Below are 23,040 nucleotides of genomic sequence, written 5' to 3'. Positions count from 1 at the left end.
AGAGGCAATTGAATGCGCCAAATTTTCCTATGCTTCCAATCAAACTCGTGCACCTTCCTGCTACAAGACGCACAAACATCATAGAATAAAAATCAATGCAGCAGTCTGGAAGTAGACGCTCCCCGCTTTAAAATAAGCCTAAGTACATTGTTGTGCGATTATTGTTCACGAAGTTATAGCAATTTCGATATCATCGATTTTTAGCAACGATCAAATGTTCGAATGCTTTTCGACGACTATCTATCTATATGTCTAGCCATGATTCTAGTGGTTCTTGGGTAGCCGAACATCGTCGAATGGAGTAGAATAAAAGATATCCAACATGCAGGTTCCGGCTTGACCGTCCGCGACCCTGAAGAGAGCAGGTACAGGCTGGTCTCGTCGTGCGCGGATCTCCGAAGAGTAAGAACTTGTTCGGATTCGCTGAACGGCCGGCCTCTCTCCGTAATTACATTACCCCGACAGAGACGGAACGCATTGGAAGCAACAAAAAGATAGACAGAACGTAAGCCTACCAGCAGTCCGCGGGACAAGGACAGAATGAAACTTGCGCTCTGTCCAAAGGGATAGGCGAGAGGGAAGCCCCATTGTGGAACTGGTCTTGTCTCTCTTCGAACAACTCGATTTCCCTTGATTCTCTCTTTCTTTCCCCCACCCTCTTCTATTTCTTCCACTGAGCACAGAATCCTTGGATCCTGCGACCTGAGCGATTCTGGTTCGCAACTCTGTATTTCTATTTCCTTTCATTCTCTCTCTCTCTCTCTTTCCCACTATTTTATTTCTTTCACTGTTCAATATTCAACTTAGATTTCTTCTCTAGCGTAAACCGAGCAACTCAACTGTTTAAAATTCTATTTTCATTTCCGCTCGTTCTTTTCTCTCTGCCTCTATTTCTTTACTGTTCAATACTGAGCTCAGATTTCTTCCATACACTGAGTAATTAAGTTATTTTATTTCCTTTATCGGTAATTTATTTTAGTTAAATCTTTATTTCACCTAATTTTCTCTGTCTTTTCCTGTATTTCTTGCACTGATCAATATTAAGCACAGATTAGGAAATGCAAAATTACTTCTATCTTCTTGCTCTGTTTAATATTCAGCACAGAATCCTTGCAATCCGCGACACGAGTAATTCAGCTGCGCAGCACTATGCTTTTGTTTCATTGCACTTTTCTCCCTATCGATTTCACTGTTCAGTCACGAGAATAGAATATCTCTTCGAACTCTGCAACCTGAGCGATTCAGGTGCACAATACTGTATGGCTATTTCGCTTTGTTTTGTCTCTTTATTCTTCTACTTCTTTCACTGTACAATATTGATCACGGATTTGATCCTTGTAACCTACACCCTGACTAATTCAGCTGTGCAACAGCGTACTTTCATTTTCCTTTATTTCCTCTCTCTTTCTCTTCTATCTCTTTCACGGTTCAATATCGAGCACAGGCTTGACCCTTGCAACCTACACCCTGAGTAATTCAGGTGTGCAACAGCGTAATTTCATTTTCCTTTATTTTCTCTTTCTTTCTCTTCTATTTCTTTCACAGTTCAATATTGAGCCACGCGAACGATACAGGTATGCAACATTTTGTTACCAACGATTTAACGCCTTGTGAAACTTTTTAATAGGTTCTATTTAAAACTTAGACGTTTCGCAGAGGATTTACAGATTTCTTTAATATTTAGCAGAAAATTGTGGATAAAATTGTAAAAAACTGACCATAATTCAACAATGCCAACCTGCATGGTATACGATGTTATCACATTAAAATCAAAGTCTTTGATTCGATAATTATCACATTAATTAACACACTAAAATGGCTGACTACCAAACCAGTTATCCTATTTCCATCGCCAACCGAACGAATTTATGTTGCAACCCAACGTATCTTTAAAACTATCAAGAAACTAACAGTCCATAAACATGATTAGTCTTAGGAACTCGTACACAGATAGCATCAGCTTATACGTAGATGCAATCAGCGTGTACAAAAGCTGACTAAAATCAGAGCCGTATAATCTGGGTCCTTTCCCGACTGTTAGTGACTCAGGTGCGCACACATCATTTCGGTCCTCCATGTTCCTCCACATCTCCAAGGTCTTTTGTCTCCGGTACCTGCCCCCTCTCACAGTCACCTGCATCCCCCCTCCCCCTGCTTCCCCCACCATCGTCGCTCGAATCGCTTTCTCCGTTTATCGTTGGTAGCAGGCCGATAGCCGATAGCGGTCGCGACAGTTGGTACCTGGCGAACGGCTGGAGAACGCCGACGTTAGTTTCGTGCTCGGTTCTCAGTTGGCAGCGTGCTTCTTCATCGAGTGTGTCTCCTCGTGCAAATCTACCCTTTTTCCTTCCTCTTACCTCTCATCTTCCACCGTAGGTCCCCTTCACCAGGTGTCCTTCTTCAACGTAGCGTCCATCTACAACTTCTTCCCTTTTAGCTTCCTTTGCTGTTCAGAGACAAGTTTGTCCTCTTAGCTTCGCTCCCCTACTCCTCGCTTCCGAGTCGTTGACTGCCTTCTGGTACCTTGATCTCCAAACGTTTTCAACTCTTCCTCAACCTGACCTCTGTGTTTGTCGTGCTTATCGGGTCCTCGAATATTGGACCCGAGGCGGATAGATTGTTTACTACCTGCAGGTATATCTTTTCATTTGTATTATTCAATTAATCTGTGGTTCGAGTCGCTTCCAAATTGGCGAAGATTCAGATGTGGTAAAGGTTCATTTTGATCGGGGTTTTTTTTAATCGGATCGATTTTGTTCAAAGTTTAATGTATTCGGAAAGGTGAAATGTTATTTGAAAGAATTGCTGCTGTGTTCGCTTCTGCCAAGACGCTGCGATGAAATTGCGAGGCATTACCTTTAGCTGACTTTCTTTGCCATTCAGGATCACGGAAGCTCATCGATTTTCTTGCCGCGACCTTTTCGCTTCGTCGTGCTCGTTCTACATTGATTCCCTTCGTGTACACGGTAGAACCTCGGTTACCTAAACTAATCTGGAAGACACGGATAATCAGATAATAAAAGTCGGCCACTTTATCACAGTGCTGAATTATCTGTAATTATATTTATTACAGTGAATTGTCTCTTTTTTCGAAAGGAGATTGTTGAAGCCGTAATAGCTGTCCACCCCACTCCTGTTACTTTGCACCTGCAACGTAGGAGCGGAGTGGACAGCAGTTATGACTTCAGCTATCTTCTTTCGAGAAAACATGGCTCGTTGCCGATGCGGAATCCAAGCTTCTTCAGATTCATCACCTTCTTCATGGTCTTCGTCACTTTTTTCACATCAAATCACTTTTTCATTTATTAACGCATTACATGTTCCAAAATCTTTTTCTTTCTTTCTAACGATCTTATTCCTTTAAATATTGGCGGCGTTCAAATCTTATCTGATTCTCTAAAGCTTCTTCATCATCTTCATTCTCTTCATCATATTCTTCATCGTCTTCATCATCTTCATCAACAACTTCATCTCCTTCATCAACGACTTCATCATCTTCTCCATCGACATCATCGTCTTCATCATCTTCTTCATCATCTTCATCAACAACTTCATCTCCATCATCTTCATCAACGACTTCATTATCTTCATCATCTTCTCCATCGACATCATCGTCTTCATCATCTTCATCAACAACTTCGTCTCCATCATCTTCTTCATCAACGACTTCACTATCTCCATCATCTTCTCCATCGTCATCATCGTCTTCATCATCTTCTTCATCGTCTTCGTGATCGTCTTCATCATCTTCATCAACAACTTCATCTACTTCATCATCTCCTTCATCAACGACTTCGTCGTCTTTATCAACTTCTTCGACGTCATCACCGTCTTCTTCGTCATTCTCTTCATTGTCCTCGTTGTCTTAATCTTTCTCGTCGTTGTCTTCACTTTTTTCATCGCCTTCTTCATCTATCGCTGTTCCTCAAATGTCAACTCTCTCGAAGTTCTCCGTTCCCAATACTATCTCTCGTTTCATCGCAGTCGCTGACAGACATCTTTGACACTTCTCGATCTTCATCGTCGAGGTCTGTTCAGCCCGTTGACAGTGAACCCGCGCGAGTGTGTGTCTACCTTGGTGGTGGCTAGTCAGTGTCGGTTCGATGTTCGGCTTGGGAAGCAGGAAGGTGCTCAAATACTCGGCCATCGACACGTCCCTCTCCATCGACGTCGAGGACACCGTCACGTGCTTCTGCAGGTCAGTCTTCGACTAGTTGCTCGTATCTTCTACCAATCTACAAATCAGTTTGAAACTGTTAACAAGAGACTGACATAGTCTAACATAGTCGGATAGACTCTCTTCCCGCATAGAGAAGAGGAGAGAGTCTATACAGAAGAGAACGAGATAGAGCACAACATGTTCTCCCTCCATAGAAAAGAGGATAGAGTTTATACAGAAGATAACGAGATAGAACGCAACATGTTTTCCCCCCATAGAGAAGAGGATAATCATGTTGTGTTCTATGGAACGATGAGCGCACCGCGACTTTCTCCGTGAGAAAGGCGAAGTCTGATCCGCGCGGAGAGATTTCAACGCGTGTCAGCGTTTCGTGGAAACGGGATTTTAAATTTTTATTTCCCATAGAAATCCGATGTCTACTCATTAATAATTCCATCTAATTTTATCCGTGTAGAAATACGTACGATGAACAATTTGTAAAGTCTTCAAGGTTTGTATTCTACGTGTTAACGTTTTAAATCATGAATGTTGTATTTGTCGCGCTCGTACAGTCGTTACGTGCATCGCGAATGTTATCTGATAAGAAACAAGATGATCAATTTGTTAAGTCTTGGAACTTTATAGCTGTTTTACTTGATGCACTCGTGCACGCCATAAATGCACGAAATCCGCAGTCTAATGATTACAGCCTGCTAGACTGCAGATATTTCTGCATATTTCCATAATTTTCCATTAACAAAATTACCTCAAATTACCGAAAACGATAAAACCTCAGTACGATTAAATGTTCCATCACAAAAGGTATTTCCATCTTATTGAACTCGAGCCTTTTTTGAACATTTTTTTCACTAACCCCAATTTAAATTGCATTAACTTCATTACCTGATTCTCCTTCCACTCGTTAATTATTCCGGTCTAAAGTGGCGATCGGGACAATTACAGTTATTAATACACTGCGAATTTTTATGCAAAATAATAATTGCCAATAGTTGCAGGATATAGTAGCTACGCGCACATTCGTCTCTTTTTAAAATAATTTTAATTTTCGTATCAGAAATACACAGAATTGTAGTGGGGACAATTCCACGACGTTTATTATCCAGGCCTTGGCGACATATATAGAGAAATCACTGTAGTTACAAATTAAGTAATCATTAGGATGAGTGGGGCTGCAACGACCTCGATAGTATAAATATTTTTACTGTTTTGCACTTTTATCATAAGTGCACGAAATCCACAGTCCAGTAATTTGCGAGGTATGATCAATCGATCGATCAGCTGCGTTCTTATCGGCTCGATCGACGCGCAAATCGGATCGCATTTTCGTCCGACCTTGTTTCGCTTTTAATAAACATAATTTGCACACAATCCGGCACAATTTCCCCCGACGAGCAATTTCGTTATCCCAGATTTCTAATAATTAGAGAAGCTCCCCGAGATTGTTAGCCGCGAGCGACGCTTTCGCAGCTCCTACGATTCGATTAATTGGATTTGGACTCGTGTCAGGTTAATCAACAGGTGATTTAGTTGTTCCGTGCGACTAGGAATAGGTTGTGCGCGACGCCGCGTTAATTAATCGGCAAACAATGTCCCAGGGATTATCATATAGATGGTTTTCACAGATGACAAACATTCCTTCTTGGCTTTTTCGATTAGGCCGATAACGATAACGGAAGATAACTGCGTCGACAGCGTATTTCATTTCTGTCCATCACGAAAGCTGTTTTCGATGAACACGTTCGTTAACAGTGCGGTTTTCATTCGGTAGATTAATGAGTCCCAATTAAGAACACACGGCTAATACAAATATTCTAATGAGATACTCTCTTGATCTTTTATAGGCTTGAAGTATTACAATAATGAGGCTCATTAATAACGTTTCATAATAACTCATAATTAACCAGACATTGTATTGAAATTCTGAACCATTTTTATTGAATACTTAAATCGAAGGAGAACAAAGGAGAAAACAGAAATATTAAACATTGCAAATGAGCAGTTAAAACCTTGGATACGATCAATTTTTCTCCGAGTAAAAATTGCTTTTATGTTCTCTAAACATTGAGAAATGCAATTGCAAGATTTGAAATTGATATATCTGCTAGTTTTGTTTAAAAAAATTCTCAAAAATTGCATTCGTCAACCACCAAGAGGAGTCTATTTAATGTAACATTTAGGGTCACAGTTTCGGACAAAATTTTTTGAAACAGAAAATATTGTTACATTCTCGAAACATTGACAAACGTGACCATAAAACTTAAAATTGATCCGCATGTTAGTTTCGTGTATTAACATTCCTAAAGATCGGTTCCATCGAAGCGGGAGCTGCTCCTTGCAACATTTTGGAGGCATTCGCGAGCTCGGTAAGACTTCAATTTCAGCGTCGGTCGATTGTTTGCATATTGTCTCAGCTCTCGCGTCGAAAATGGTGGCAGTCTGTTATCAGTTTGTGCAAACAATGCTCGATGGAACGAGCGCGTAGCATCGCGCCGCGCCGCGCCGAACACAATCGAATGCTGCCTCGTTTAACACCGTCTTCAGCTTAAGTAGACCTTCGCCAACAGCGAACCATTATTTAGCGAGATAATTGCCGACCGGAATCATTGTTTCGCGTTTTCTTATTCATTAGGAACGGCGCATAAGTGGAATCGACTCGAGAACCGTATTGTCTGTTTTAGTGGACACTTGAACAGTCTGCTCTGGCTAGATTAATTGGCTGCCGGTGTCCTCGAGTGAAGCAACTCTGGCTTCCCAGTGTTCCTACAGCTTCTTTTTCCTCTTCCTTATCGTGCTAGAATTTTCCGCGACTCAAACAATTGCAGAGTCCTGCCAAAAAGTACTTGAAGTGGTCTTCCCAATCGATTCGAACAGATTTTTCGCGATTTATGGGGTCAACGTTGGCAGGTTAATGTTACAGCACGGGTACCTATCAATTTTCGATGACGTCCTCCCATTTTTTATATTTCCAAAAATCGTCCAATCCATCTATCTTCTGAACAGTTCCATTTTTACGTTAATAGCTTTTGTGTCATTTTCATTTTTTACTATAGATTCATTTTTCTCACTCCCATTTGCAATAATAGTTGGCGAACATCATATTTTCAATTTCTATATTTGGTGAATTTCTTTTTCCGAAATAATTTCTATTCCTATAATGAAAGCAGTCCAACGATCTTAAACGTGAACAGAATGTTCACACTTTTCGTTGTTTGTTGTTGCAACGTTCTCACTGCACAGTTTTGATGGTCAATTTCATGGAACAGGAATGATCAGGATTGGACTAGATTCAGAAACGAACTAGTCAACGGAAAGTGAATATCGAACAAAACTTCATTATAAACGGAGCAACTCGTCGATTAGGAAAATCTAAAATGGCATTGAATGCAGCCTGCGTTCCCTGGTTCGCTACTTTCACAACGCGGTACATATTTCGCTGAACGCAGCTAAAAATGTTTGTCGATTCATGAACAACTATACCTACCTACTGCCGCTTGAAAGTCCGTAATCACTTGTTTTATCAGATTCGTTTATTATCGATCTAAACTTGACGACAACCTATAACAAAATGGCCGCCATGTCCTTCTGGTTCAATCTATTTAGCTCAATTTTTTAGAAAGTACTGTTTAAACATCATACAATAAGTCGTATATATTGATTTTTTAAAAAACAGAATTTTATATACACAAAATAATTATTGCCTTTTTCCTATTTTTTTCAAGGGTACCTTCCACGACAATAGTATAAGAAAATGGCCGCCACGTCTTTCTAGTTCAACGTACTTAGCTCAATTTTTTAGGAAATACTATTTACACATCACATGATGAGATGTACATATTGATTTTGTAAAGAAACAGTTTTCTACTCGAAAAAATGGCCAAATTCATTCTATTTTTCAACCATTACGTATCTCATTGAACAACGAAGGAACTTTCTGTTTGATTTTCGTTTCGGGCAACCGACGGAGAAAATGTTTATTTCGTACAGTCGAGCGAATAAATCCGCGCAAAATGGAGTCGGTGCTTATGTTTTGAGCGACGTAGTACCGCTTTCAATTGCTCGGGAGCCGAACAGTTACGATGCGGTTCCACTGTCCAGGCGAAAGCCTCGTAGTAGAAACTCGGTAATTGCGTGCTCGTGGCAATCCCAAGGAAAATGGACGCTCGCATAATCAGCGGAACAAGGTGAATCTGCGTGTCTGAAATTGCTTGCGGAGACCCGGGGCTTGAATCGGAACCAAAGCCGGTCTCTCGGTCCTCGTTCCTTGAGTTTCCAAACTCCCCGTTTAAACGGATATCTGTCACTGATTAGAATTCGAAATAGAACACAAATAATATATTTTAGTTTGAATTCGATCGGAGACCAAAGTGGGAAGCCAAAAATCTATTTAGCGGGCAACGTTTGCTATTCGGTTTAGCAGAGATTTTATATTTTTAGATTCGCCTCGCGCTGGACGTTCGATGAATATTTTTACGAGTGACCGAGGAATTTGCGAGCTGGCAAATTTATGATCGTAGGGGAGAGAAGAGCGTTTAGTATGCTGCTCTGGAGCCTCCTGTTGACAGTCTGTTGTCTTCTGAGAGAATACCTGGCCGGGATCTAGTGAATTATTGTCTGCGAGAAGATTGAATACTGTTTAACTTTTTACACTGTTCCTCGCTCTTTTCCTTTGTATTTTTAACTGGCACGTTCGGAAGCAAGAAGAGTCTATTGTTCTTATTGTTACCGAGGCGAGGGCTGTTTATGCAAATTTGAATTTTTACACACGAATAGCAACAATTCGAATTGTTCGTTCTACTTTTCTGTGTATTTTTAACTAGTAAGTTGAAAGCAAGGAAAATCGATTCTTTACAAAATCGGAAACCTTCCTTCTACCGAGACGTTGGTTGTTTATGCAAATTCTCATATTTATGCACAAGCTGTAGGAGAATAATGCTTCTCTTATTATGTTTTGTATTTTTAAGAAGTGTGTTAAAAGCAAGAACATAGTCTGTTCATGGAAATTCCCATCTTTTGCACATAAACTATTGATTTTTCGATATAATAAGGTTAATAATGCTTTATGGGAAATAATGAACTACACTGATTGTTGTGTTAAGAAATGCATCGTTCCGTTAAAAAAAAAAATGAAATTTATCTCCATACGCTCTCTACTCCTCCATCTACATAAAAAAACATCACCGTAGAATTATTTCCTCGAAACAATATACCTTTCGTTTGAAACATTTCTCGATATCTACAACAATTTCAGAGAGATTTGAGTGGATCTTTTCAAATGGGACTCATAAGTTACCATAATTAACAAAATAAAAATGTTCTACCTAAATTACAACAAACTGGAGTGAAATAGAAATTTATTTCCATTATTAATATGTTTAGTAGGTTGAAAATAATACTTTTCAAGTTCTTCTGTTTTTACCGTTTTAAATGACACTTACTCAATTTTCTCATGAACGCCTAAAATCCGCCGTCAAATTATTATGTTTCGCACAGGCTGAACGACGAATTATTCTCATGTTAGCAATCTTTTTTCACTTCGTTCGAAGCCACTGGAAGCTGAAAAACATGCAGTAACTATGTAAGCTCAAGCTTTACAGTGACTATGAATCACGCTCCCGAAATCAGTATGCGCATAAACGTCAACGACAGTCTAATAATGCAGGCGTTCGGGGACGTGAGATATAGTTTAATTTCCATTTAAATAAATTCTAGTCTGAACGGCTAGAGGCCTTCTGTCATTTATCGGCACGCGATTTACATTGCAAAGCGTATGTGGTCGAGCGTGTCCGCGGAACCATCGTAAGAATTCGAAGACTGCAACGAGCACGGTTGTCCGATTGAGTGCATCGATCGTTGCAGTTCAATAGACCGATGATTATTCGTTATTCATCGTGCGCGTAATGTTTCGCATTCGACTCTCCGTAACTATCGTTTCATTTGGCTTTACGCACCTCTTGAACGCGTTAAGTGTCCCTCTTCAATTTTTCGCTGCACTGCACGGATCATACAATTTTTTAGAAACGTTCTTTTTTCCCGACTTTTTCATTGCCACTCATTTTTGTGAATTTCACCGTATTTTCAATTGTAACTCTTAGGTGGACCTTCAAAATATACTTTAAAAATTATTCCATTAAATTATACATAATATTATAGTGTAATTGCATGAAAGTGAAGAAAAATTATTGTTTTATTAACCAGCACTTCATAAATAATATGCGTTTCTTCGAAGTTTTGGATTCTTTCAAACGCATTTGCCTAATTCGAAAGATCCGAAAAAATACACGTTAATAATCAAAATAAGATGCAACTAGAAAACCGGCGATTTTAAGTTTTTGGAGTTTGTTAGAAATCGGTTTTGCAGTGAAAAATTCGGAAAAAATTCCCAGCCGTGTGTACTATTCGGTAGAATGTTCATGAATTTTTTTGTAATTTCTTGTTGAGCAGAACAGAAGAAATAGTGCATAATTGATTAAAACGAGAGAGCCACGCAGTGTCGCCAGACGAAGGGAGGGAGCACGAATCGAGGGGAGTAAGTTACCCCCTCTCTGGCGGTACCGGATTTGTCACGTGACATTGTGACATACGCGCGACAGAGACGAAACGCGTCACGTGATGGGGCCGTGGGGGAAGCGTGGGGGAACAGCATCGTGGAAGGGGAAGGCAGAGTGGGGGGACAAGTCTTAATCTGGCGATTCTAAACTATTAATTCTAAATATTGATTCTAAACTATTCTACTATATAATAAATTGTTTATCGAGGCAAATTTGCCCTGTGGGGCCATCAAACTGTATCTGGTACCTTCACGAGGCAACTGGTTTCTTTTTGATCGCGTCCTGTATAGGAATCCGCTCGCTCAGTTTGCTATTCTCCTTTGATGATTTCAGCACGCGGATTCAAGGCCGACGTCGAGAATCGTTTGCTCGCAGAAATCCCGGAAAACGCTTTGTGTACCCGGCGCAACGATACTCCTTTTTTATTCCTCGCTCGTCCTGTGATTTACGAAACACGCTCGTACGAATTACGCAACACAATTCTCTCTCTCTCTCTCTCTCTCTCTCTCTCTCTCTCTCTCTCTCTCTCTCTCTCTCTCTCTCTCTGTTTCTATGTTTTTTTATAATTCTGACGCGATGTGTTTAGTTCGAGCACGAGATAGTGCTGTGTGACGGCACACGCGCAACAATAATATTTTCCGCCGAGGATTTCACTTTTCCACTGCGACCTATTATCGCGGTTTTTGTCGAGAATCGTCACTTATAAACACAGACAATAAAATGAGATGGCAGTGTGACTCGTTCCATAAATAATGCGAATTTTTTCCGCATTTTTTAAAAGCCCGGATTAGATGACACACTGAAAACAATCGCAATTGTTAGTCTTCTGCCCATAAATTCTGTGGATTGCGATTATGCTTTAGTATTTCACGAATTTGAAGCAGCAGAAAAATTAGAAGAATAAGATAATTTTTGACTAATCAAAATCATTGGCGGACTTTCATTTGTAGCGTTTAAATTAAAAACTAATATTGCGTTTAAGTTAAATTCTAATATTATTTGGCTACGCAATTTCCGTAACTGTAAATAAATAATATCGCTTTCAATAGACAGTAGATTGTATGCATTTATGAAAAAAAAAAATGAGTGGGATCAAATTGAAGCCGTAGAAAAATTAGAAGAATCAGAGAATATCGACATGTAATTTTTGACTTTTCCAAATCATTGAAGAAAGCAGGAAATTTTTATTTCCCACGTCTCGAAATTGATGGAGACAATTTTTACTTTGCATAGAACTCCGCAGTCAACTGGTAAATGTTATTTTTCTTCGTTTAATGCGAATTAGGTTCATTCACTGGACAGGTCAGCCTGTAAATGAGGAATTTTCGCGTCGATTTTGCTGTATCTAAATTGGATCTCTTTGTTCGGTCTCGTTTAATCTGCTCCGTGAAAGGGTTGAAGGCGACGAGTCTCCGGCGAGGATGAGCTATTAAGGAGTTTATGTTCGTCTTAGCTGCGTGGTGTGACGGGTTCGCGGGAACCATACCTTCGCGAGCATAAACGAGCACGAGAGCGAATGCTCGTTTTTGGAGTGGCGCCATAAGCGGCCTGAAACGTCGGACAATAACCGGTCTGCGTTCCGAAAAAAAACGACTAGCGATCATGCAACGAACTAACGGGTGACTTTTAGACAGATTTTCCCTCGCTATTACTTCACCCTTCATTTTCTTCCTGCCTTGGGAAAGGGTTAGGCACGTACCATGCCTGGAAAATGGCCAATAACTCGTTAACACTCGCTTTATAAACTGAAAATTATTTCTACAATATTTTTCGAGAAAAGTTTTACTGTTTAAATTATTTTTAATTTTTATAGTTTACTATTTTAAATTATTTAAAAAATCGAGGTTATTGAGGTGTTTATTCCAATTTTTAGTGATTTTTTATTGTAGTATACGCACAAAGGTAACAATTTGGACAATTCGTGATTTTTAGGATTATTTTCTGGGAAAATTAACAGACTTTCCTTTTAAACAAGTACACCATTCGAAAATGTACACATTGTCCAATTTATAGTAATTTTAACACATTTAAGATCTATTAATTTCACAGTTAATGATTTTTTTTTAAGCTTGTCTTCATTAATATAGGTTTAGAATTGTTAAACGAATGCTCGTTTGTGACGTCAAATATTTATGCACACCCAAGAGTCGCGTATTCGAGGCTTGTACTCTACAAAATGCAAACTAGAGAGTGCTGATATAAAAAGAATTTCTTGTGTGTTGTTTGTTAAAGTCGTAACCGTTCTGCGAACTTGGCATTTGCATGAAGCACTTGCGTCTTGAAGAACCCGTGGAATTAATGAGTTTTTTTTCAGTGCTCAGAATAATTAACAATAACTTCACTTAGTACCAATGTCTTTTCATAATATCGTTTTTATTTGGAGAATTAGATCTTCTAAAATGCTACGAAAAGATTAACAGAATTCAAGAATATCAATATTTTCTGTTCAACTTATTGAAAACATCAACGAAAGAAAGAAATTTTTATTTGGCTCGTGTCTTTTGCAACTCATGTGGAAAATTATTATTTTGCATAAAAGCAAAAGTCGTGTAAAAGAAATCTTGTTCTTGAAAGCGATATAAGAGTGTAAGGAAATATTGCTCAGAATTGCGAAAAAATTTTCACAAAAACATCGGCGAATATAAGTGAAAGGGGAAGTAACACCTCGAAACAATCAGTCGTTGGAAGAGGATGCCCATTTCTCGGTTGATCGCGTCGTGCGGCCCCCTAAAACCTGAAACGAAGTTTCCTTGTTTTCCATTTCGTCGCGGAGCAATTAACGCGTCGCGTCGTCGGCCGTCCAATAATAACCGCGGGATCGACGCAAGAGACACACCGTCGCGAAATGTTTGCCACGTTTCCTTCTCTTCCGGGACGCTGAAAACGGTGCGGGCATTAAGGTTAAGTCAATGTTTGAGTTTCAAGGAGTCCCGTCCCGTTCGTTGGAACGTCACGCCCCCGTAATAAGAATTCCTGTCAAATACCGTGCAAGTCGTCCCTCGAGATTCGGGAATCATGGTCTCAGACGCGTAGCGCTACAAAGTCTTTTATCGCGAGACACACATTCGAATACCGTCTTTTTATCCAACGCAATTCACCATTTTACTCGCTCATCTCAAATCGATTTTCAGGAATTTTCTCTGGAAAAATTAGCGGAGTTTGATTTTGAACGACTACGTCATCGACAAGTGTATATATTGTGCTATTTGTTGTAATTTTTTCATAGCAAAATTCTTAAGAATATTATTTTCTTATTTACAATTCACAGTTCTCTTACTTGTTCGTTCTAAACCGAATTTTAGGAATTTTTTCTGAAAAAATTGCCCGCTCATTTCAAATCGATTTTCAGGAATTTTCTCTGGAAAAATTAGTGGAGTTTCATTTTAAACGACTACGTCATCGACAAGTGTATATATTGTGCTATTTGTTGTAATTTTTTCATAGCAAAATTCTTAAGAATATTATTTTCTTATTTACAATTCACAGTTCTCTTACTTGTTCGTTCTAAACCGAATTTTGGGCATTTTTTCTGAAAAAATTGCCCGCTCATTTCAAATCGATTTTCAGGAATTTTCTCTGGAAAAGTTAGTGGAGGTTGACTTTAAACGACTACGTCATTGAAAAGTGTATATATTGTGCTATTTGTAGTAATTTTTTCATAGCAACATTCTTAAGAATATTATTCACAATTCACAGTTTTCTTGTTCGTTCTAAATCGAATTTTGGGAATTTTTTCTGAAAAAATTGGTGGGCTCTGATTCGATACCACTACATTATTGAAAAGTGTATATATCGTATAACTTGTGGTAATTTTTTCATAGCGATGTTTTTGAAAATGCCTAACTAAAAGTATTTTTTGAGTACGAACATAATATCTAGTATACATCTTGTCAATCTCTTGTTAACAATTTTTTAAATTAGGTAATAAATGCTTCATTGTTCATAGTTGGATGAATAAAAACCGAAACTATCAACGAGTACATTAGCTATTGGAACAGCGTTGAACTGAAATGATTGAGCAGCGAGGATTAATTGTGAATTAAGTCAATTAAGCCAACATTTGAGATGGGTCTTGGTATCTTGGATATTGCATTTACTAATGACAGTATTGTCCAATCTTTCATTTTGACGTGTTCCCTCCCCTAATTCTACGATCTTAACCACTATAGAGCTGAAAGCGTTGCGACCTTCGTGTTGCCCTTAACATAGAAAGACCCGGAGATGATATCCGGTGTTTGCGTGGCCCAGTTTACTGTACCCGGGTCTACGGTGGCTCTTCCAGTGGCTAGGATCGTTTTCATACGGAATATCCTGCCACCGATCGCGAGGAAATCGATCATGATCTATAGAAAACAGATCCGAGTTTATTTGTGGTTGAAGCGTCGTATTCTAACTTTGGAATTTCTTTTACTGGCGAACCGAAAAATCTTTTGATATTAGACTTTGGTGGGCACTTTTGGTTATGTTTGGGGAAGGTACAGACATTTTTTTAGCAAGGAGAAACAAAAATTGAGATTTCTACAAACAATCCAATACATTGATGTTGTATGCATGGAAGCTGTATAATCTTGATAGACAGCATTTTTAAAATAGAGCAAATTAATATTAAATTCAATTACAGAATTTGTCCCGCACTAACTTCAGAACAATGTTACATTTAATTCTACTAACAATCTAGTCCTTAAGTCGCGTGCAATGAATATAAATTCTTGACATTTAACACTATTCCTACCACGGCCGGTCAAATTGACCTTTTCAAACTGCTGCGTACAATTTCGTACATACAACATGATCACATCGTTATTTATCTTTACGACTTTTCTTAAAGTATGTATACAATGTATTTTTCAGTATTTATTTCTCGTTTTATTTTTTGTCTTCCAAGAAATATACGTATCTTGTCCTACCTGCCCCGGCCGGTCAATTTGACCGCAAGTCATAATATGGTATTTACTCTTCTAAACCTAAACAATCAGTATAAAAGAAAGGCTATTCTCAATGTGACATGGTCAGCTCAAAATAAATGAGCCGCTATTGAATGAGATGCTACCAAGTTGCACACGTGCAAAGGTGGACGACATACATAGTACAATTTTGTAAATCGAGGAGAGAGCATCGCAGTATTTTTTATATAATCGTAATTGAAAATAAATATGAAAATAAATTTGTATCGTCATTTTATGGAAGTTGTTCATCTAATAATTCATTCAGCAACAAATTGACTATTATCCACGTTTCATTATATTAACAATAACTTTTTTTTAAGGACCGGTCATTTTGACCGGTAGGAATAGTTATACAAGAAGTGTCGGTAGGTTCAGTGTTAATCAACACGAGAAAAATCGTAATCAAAAGTAAAGATTTCCTTTCGTGCTTGAATATAAAACATAATCCTACTTCCTGCAGCCAAATATGATCTTGACACACCGTAATTGCCGAAATGAATATTAAATCCCATTACAGAATTTGCACCACGCTAACGCCAGAAAATGTGTACCAACCGTAAACGCGAGGGGACGCCGGCAGTCTGACCTATATTACACTATGCAATAATTGGCGTTAAGCATCGCGAGTAGGTACATAGTTCCAGAAAACGTCGGAGAATCGTGGGGAATTCAGGCGGAGTCGCCGGAGGCTGTTTAAAAACCCGACCCGAATCTTTTATGATCGCATTACCGTTAATAGTCCACGATTTCCATCAGGCTCGTTGAAATATCGTCTCACGCGACAGAAAGAGCCAATTTTTTCCCGGGGTTAATTCCTCGGCCTTGAAGTTTCCAAGAAAATTTCGCCGGCCAGGTATCTTTCTGGGCGAGCCCTAACAGAAAGAAGTCGAGTGAAATGGAGGGTCTCGGTTCTTGGTCGCCGCCGCGCGAGCCGACGAAAAGGGTGCTCGGCTTAATTAACCGCTTCGTCTGCATTTCGAAATTAATTTTAGCCAGAAGCGGTCAACTTGTACGTCTCGCAATTGTCTCTCAGACCTGAACATTCTTCGCCTTCTCTCTTTCTCTCTCTCTCTCTATGTCTTCCTGATTTTATTTCCCTACCTTTCTTTTTCTTTTTCTCTCTCTCGCTTTCCGGTTTGTGCGATGCAAATGAGCCACCGGAAGTGGACACCTTTTTTCGGGGTCTTTTGTTCAAGGGAAACCGAGGACGGAGCGTCTTGAGGGTTTTCGACGTCCCCTGAAAATCTCCTCTTGGCTGTCCCGCGGCGATTAAGAACGTTTTTCGTGCGCCCTTAACGGGGAATTCCTTTTTTCTGATGGAAATTCCGAATTTCCTTCCTAGGCTTTATTAAGGTAACGAGGAAAATAATTTAATTAGGAATTTTGCACCGGTGCTGTGTCTGGCGCGCTCTTAAGGGGGGAATGTAGTTAATTTCTTTGAGAGTCATTAACGATGCAACGATGCGGTCATTTCGGTCTCATTCTCGGTCATTGTATTTTCTGCGCTCTTAAGGGGTGAATATCTTCATTGCGGTGGAAACTATAGTTTCCTTTGGGAATTGATGCAGCGATAAGATTAATTGGGTAGGAACTATGTACAGGTGCGCTCTTATGGGGGGATTTTATTTTTCTGGGCGTTCCATCGGTAAAGATTTTCGTCAAGAAATATTTAAAATTTTCTGTCTGTTTTTAGTATCCAAAAACGGAGAGCATTGGTGATTTATTTCCCATCGTCCCAGCATTTTAGGACACGTCCGCTTTATCCACTTTGTCCACTTTATCTGGGACGTCCTTCGCGTGCTCCTCGAAGGACACGTGTTCCGTCCACAATTCGAAGGAGGTTTACATCCTTCAGGACGAGCGGAAGTCCATTAATCGGCTCGAGTTACGCGGGTTTCGCGGTACCATCATTTTTCGTCCCGCGCGGAACAAGACTCGGGAACGCCCCGAACGAAAAGGTTTCATGCGCGCTGTCTTTGTCAGCCGGTGGCAAAAGCGCGGACTCAAAAGTGTGCACCGACTGAACAACCCTTCTGCCTCCCGTCGAGACAAAGGAGAGAACGATTTTTCAGAATGGACCCGGTTTGGGTACCTTGAAAGAAACGTGGCTCCCATCATCATTGCTTCAGAACATAACCGCCAAGTATTTTTGGGAACTACGATGTTTCTGTTTTTAATTATTAGTAGCTTCTGAAACTTGTTATTGATGCAAACAATTTTGCATAAAAGTCCGCAATTTGATAATTATTGCACCTTCTAAATTATCAATCAGTAGTGGTTGATAATTTGTTACAGTCACTTGCTCAAATTGGTCGGTTTCTACTGAGACTTAAATGGAAATTCAGTATTGAGCATTAGATTAGTATTTAATGTATAAGAAAATGGTGAGGTACTGTCTGAAGTGAGCCACTTTAAATACGAAAACATTTTTTGAACAAAAAAATTCCCAAAAATCACTGTTATCGACCTCCTGACTGAGCATGACCCCTTAAGGAAGCACACGACACAAACTGCTAAAAATCAACAAGTTTTTGTGAATTTATTTTCAGCGATCTGTCGAACCAACCTTTCTGAAATTTTAGGGACATTTCGCTACACTATCGAATTATCTAAACAATTTTCTTTATTGAATTATACTGTCAACTTACACTAAGAAAAACATAAATTTTTCCATCTTGCTACATCGGTCTCTTAATTCGAGTTGGAGCATTTCGCCACCTTCTCAACCCTTCCATCCTTTTCGCCTCCGTCAGAGGAAAACTATGACGGAAGTAAAGGGTGTAAGAGGGTGCCGGGATGTCCGACGGTGCGTCAACTTCGCAGAACGGGGTCGAAAATGGCGTCGGGGGCAGCTAATGGTCGCGTAGGACGCTCTAGTAAACAAACCTGGGAAAAGTTGCTCGCGTAGGAGAACCGAAGAAGTTCGAGAGACAGAACTAGAGGATGTGACAGAGAAACCGTGCTCGGCGCCACTCGGGCGGCGTTTCCCGGCATCATCGATCGTATCCTTGGTGTAATCCTGCCTGCGAGGAGGAGAAGGACGACTGTCGGAGGCTGGCGCCAATCTTCGCAGCGTTGGCTCCAGCTTGCCTCGTCTCCTCGCGCCGGGAAATGCTCGATTGTCTGGATAATTACATAGTTAAAAGCCCCAGGTCTCTCGCCTGCGCCTCCCGGCTGGTCATCGTCCTCTGCAAGGGCTGATCCTTCTTCCAGCGGAACATGATTTATACGCGGTTAGGCTCTCTCGCGTCCGCGGACCATCGCCAAATTTATCGCTGACTCTCCCGGGGGGATCCTGATTGCCAGGAATGATCGCAACCATGCGAAATATTCGGATCAACGTTATCGCTGCGAACGTTTAGTCGCGATCCTCCGGAGTTTTTCTGCGAACACTTCTGATGATGCATGGGCATTTAGGAAATAGATGCCAAGTTTCGTGGCGGCTTGATCGAAGCAAAATATTACTCCGTATGCATCCGATTCTGTGCCATTTTTATTGAAGTAGAATTCAGCAGAGGAATCTCTTCAACAATTCCCCACGAAGATATCTCTACAATTTCAGTAATTGTGAAATAAGAAACATTTGACGTTCCAATGATCATATGTTGAAACAGGGACTCCAATAAGAATTTTTTTAGATTTTTTCAAAACCTTTCTATTTAGGTAAAATGCGTTAGACACACCGTACAGTCTTGTAGAGTAGTGTGGAACTCTAAATTTTTAAAACCCCTTCTGGGCCCTCTCCCCTATCACCATTTGAATTCAATTGAACAGAATTGCTCAGGTGGATTTCGAAGATTTTTGGAAAACGAATAAGTTAGGCCCTTGAAAGGATTGAAATCATCGACTTGTATATGAATTTTCTTTTCTAAGTTCGTCCTCGATTTGTACTATTTTTTCTATATTTTTCGGTTACATTTCCTCGGTATTTTGATGAATTAATTTTGCTTCATCCCGAAGGGTCGCCATTAAACGAATAAATATAGTTGGTACGCAAAATGTGTGATAGGTCGGATCAAGTTTGAGGAGTTTGATCACTAATTGTGGCATTTAATCAGGTTTCCCGAAAATTTCCTTATCGGCGTGTTACTTATCGTCATTAAGGCGACCTCCTCTTCAGCGTCTACAACCTCGGCTGAGTAATTACCTGTAAACGAAGTGGTTCGCCGAGGTAATTGAAGCGGCTCGTAAAGCTCCGAAAATTGGAAAACGATGCCACAGTCGTGTGGTCCCTCTGCGGAAGTGACGTTTATTTAATGCGATAAATTAGCGATATGATTACGTAGGAGCGTAACCGTAACCGTGGAAAAGAGAAAAGGTCGAGCACCTGTCCGGAGATTGTATTTCATTAAAACCACAGAGGCGAAACGTCAAGTTCAACCTTCGACCTTTTCCGGAATGAATTTTTTGAAACTAAAAATTATCGGTGCTTCCACACAATGAAAATGTATCAATCTGAAACGTAAGACACAATTAAAATATTCAACACGAGAAAAAAATGAGACTGTAGATGAAACGTCTTTTCGACGAAAATCAATTTCCAAGATAAAATCGTGTTTAAAACGCAAGCTATTCTATAGAATTCCTTGCCACCCGATTGGATCCAAGGAGATGTTTATAATTGCAACAATTTCCACGAATCCATTGTGGCCACCTCGTGGAACTAGTGTTGCCAGGTAAGGGGAGGGAGCACGAATTGAGTGGAAAAAGTTACCCTCTCTCTGCCAGTGTCAGAGTATGCACGACAGAGGCGGAAACGTGGGGAATAGCGCGGTAGAGAGGGAAATTAGAGTGGGGGGACAAGTCTTGATCCGGCAACACTATGTGGAACAGCGTACGCATTCGCAAAGCTGCGAAACAGCCGGCGACGATGGGTTCCGGTAAAACGCTTTGTCCTCTAACGACAGTCTATCGAGTCTCTCTCTGTCTCTCTCTACCAATTTCCCTCCTCCTAACTCGTTTCGCCTAAGCGGACTTCAGTTTCGTGAAGTTCTGGGCGAAAATGCGGTCGTGTATTATGTAAATAAAAGCGACGTGGCTCGAGTTGCAACGAGACTCGCTCCGCCCGCCATCTTTATGGAAAACACGCGGGCGGAAATAAATCTTCAGAGGATTCCGGCAAAGTAATTGACTAGTCGCGTGATGCGATGATACATGCGAGACTCGAGCTTTATTTGGAACCTTTTTGGCGGTGGCGAAACCTCTTACGACTTTGAATAATGTACGTTGGAAGTTTATTTGTTCGGACACTTTGCAGTCATTCTTAGGACTCGAGTTGGGACCTTTAGGGGTTTTTAGGTTGTTTGGAGGACTGATCTTTACAGGATGAGATCATTTTTAAAAAATTTTTTCGCTTGAGAGTCTCTATGGTCATTTGGAGACCTTGAGCAAGGACCTCCAGGGTTCTTTGGGTGATCTTTTTGAGACATTTTTGGATCGTTTGGAGGATTAGATCAAGGACTTGCAGGGTTTTCTGTTGTCCTGGAAACTCTTTTAGATCATTTAGAAGCCTGTATTTTTGAAGATGCACCTTAAGAATCCTGCAGATCATAATTTTTCCGAAGATTTTTCCTCCGAAGACTCCTTACCGTCAGTCGAAGAACTATAGCAAGGACTTTCAGAGTTCTTTTCTCTTGGAGACTTTCTTAGACTTCATTTAAAGGATTATGCGTTAGAGGATGTGTCTCTAAGACCCTGTACAACATTCTGAATAGCACCGTTCTGATCACCCTTCAAACGTTAAAACTGGCAAATAGGAATACAAGGTCCTTCAGAGTATCCGTGTTTGTTGTGTCTCTCTAGGGTCTTCCACAGAAACAAGAAGCTTTAATGTATCTTTGAAAATCTTGAAGGATTTGTAGGGCCCTTTAGGGAGCATCATCCAGAAGTGCTTTTATTTATAGTCTTCAGCAGGTGTTCCTTTTAAAGCAGGGTCTTCTCAATAGCTTTCAACGTCGTCAAGGGACATTCAATTCTCCTGAAAGAACATTTTTCTTTGAAGTTCTGTTGAATTTTTTCGGAGGACTGAAACATACGCTTTTAGCGTCCTTGCGGAGAAGATTCCTTTTGAAGGACTTGTGAGGTACAATCTGGGAAAACAACTCTGGGAGTTCTTTGTGTTTATCGTCTGCGAGGTGGTCGTTTGATTGGAATCGATTCGTGGGACATCCGACGTCTCTTGGGAGAGCTCTGCTAGGAAGATGCGAGAATCATTCACTGGAGGACCTAGGTCTAGATCTTCCTTTTCTTAGTCTCACTCAAGAAAACCTTTTTTAATTTCCATGAAAGACGTCTAGTGATTCTAGAAGATCCAGTGACTCTAGTGATCTTTTCAACAGCCTTGGAAATTTTCTCGGTCATCGTTAGAAGGCATTTTCCTAGAATTCTTCATGGTTAATAAATGGGATATCCATCTGGTATTCAAAAGTTAGAATTTTTTTTTAGAAGGTAGACTCTCTTCTTTGCAATCTCTAAATAGGGTCTGGATTAGGTAGAGGCTGGATAAGCAAGAATTTGTTTACAAGTTAGAATCTCTTCAAAATCTCTAGTTAGAGTCCTTTTCAAACTCCATTAGAGAATTCTGAAGAGATACATTTTCAGAAATATTTTTAGATTCCCTAATCTTTTCATAACAGTTGCACAAATTTTTAGGCATCGTCTAGGAACTCGAAGGATTCCAGGAAATCTAACAGCTTTTTCGATAGGTTCTTCAAAAATACTCTGAAAATTTTGCAAGGATTTTCGACATATCTTCGGAATCTTATGAAATCTAGACGATGCTTGGAGATCTCTTCAAGGTCCTGCATCCTCGAAATTCCCTTCAGATTACATTAATTGCTGTGGCTACCATGATCATCTGAATACCCAGAACGAACCTCTCAATCCTCGGAAAGATCTTGAAGAAGATCGATCAATGCTTCTCCAAGCTTCTCGATTCCTATTTAGTTAACGAGCTCCGCGTACTACGGACCTGAAAAGCGTTTTCCGTACACGGGTCAGGTTTAAGCGAGTTGCGTTTCCCCGGTTTCCAGAAAATGCATCATTACCGTGTTCCTCCTCGCGCTTCTGGCTCTGTGCTAAGCTCGCCGGGGGCTTTCGAGAGAGAGAGAGAGAGAGAGAGAGGCTTCCGTAGAACCTCGTGTCAAGGTCACGGTCTACTTTACGCCCTTCTTCGCGGTGAAGGGTCGCACGCGGACTACCGACGAAGACGATCCTCTTTACGTAACAGTGCCGCGAATCGATCATCACTGTATCCTCATTAACCCCGTGTTTTGCGTTGCTGTCAGGTTTATTGTCTCTGGAGGTGATTGTCTTCGTCGTTGAATCTACGTAGACAATTGAAGATAATAAGACGAGCAGCGTGAAC

The 23,040-nt window shown here is 40.2% G+C and overlaps 1 protein-coding gene across 5 annotated transcripts in view; it reads left to right on the top strand.

Moving 5' to 3' along the window:
* Positions 1-23,040, top strand: part of Mob2 (MOB kinase activator 2) — a 79,377-nt gene that overhangs the window by 16,059 nt on the left and 40,278 nt on the right. Inside the window, exons 1-2 of one of the 5 annotated variants that reach the window (XM_076790692.1) lie at positions 2,231-2,634; positions 3,985-4,198. The exons of 3 other annotated variants lie outside the window; for them this stretch is intronic. In XM_076790692.1, coding sequence (XP_076646807.1) covers positions 4,104-4,198 — 95 coding nt within the window. In that variant the 5' untranslated portion in view covers positions 2,231-2,634; positions 3,985-4,103. Of the gene's footprint in view, positions 1-2,230; positions 2,635-3,984; positions 4,199-23,040 lie in introns of those variants that run through there. One more of the 5 variants, XM_076790691.1, reaches the window with a different exon arrangement.

This window comes from Halictus rubicundus, chromosome 7 (assembly GCF_050948215.1).
Source record: "Halictus rubicundus isolate RS-2024b chromosome 7, iyHalRubi1_principal, whole genome shotgun sequence".
Lineage (NCBI taxonomy): Eukaryota > Metazoa > Arthropoda > Insecta > Hymenoptera > Halictidae > Halictus > Halictus rubicundus.
This window is presented reverse-complemented; position numbering and strand designations above follow the sequence as displayed.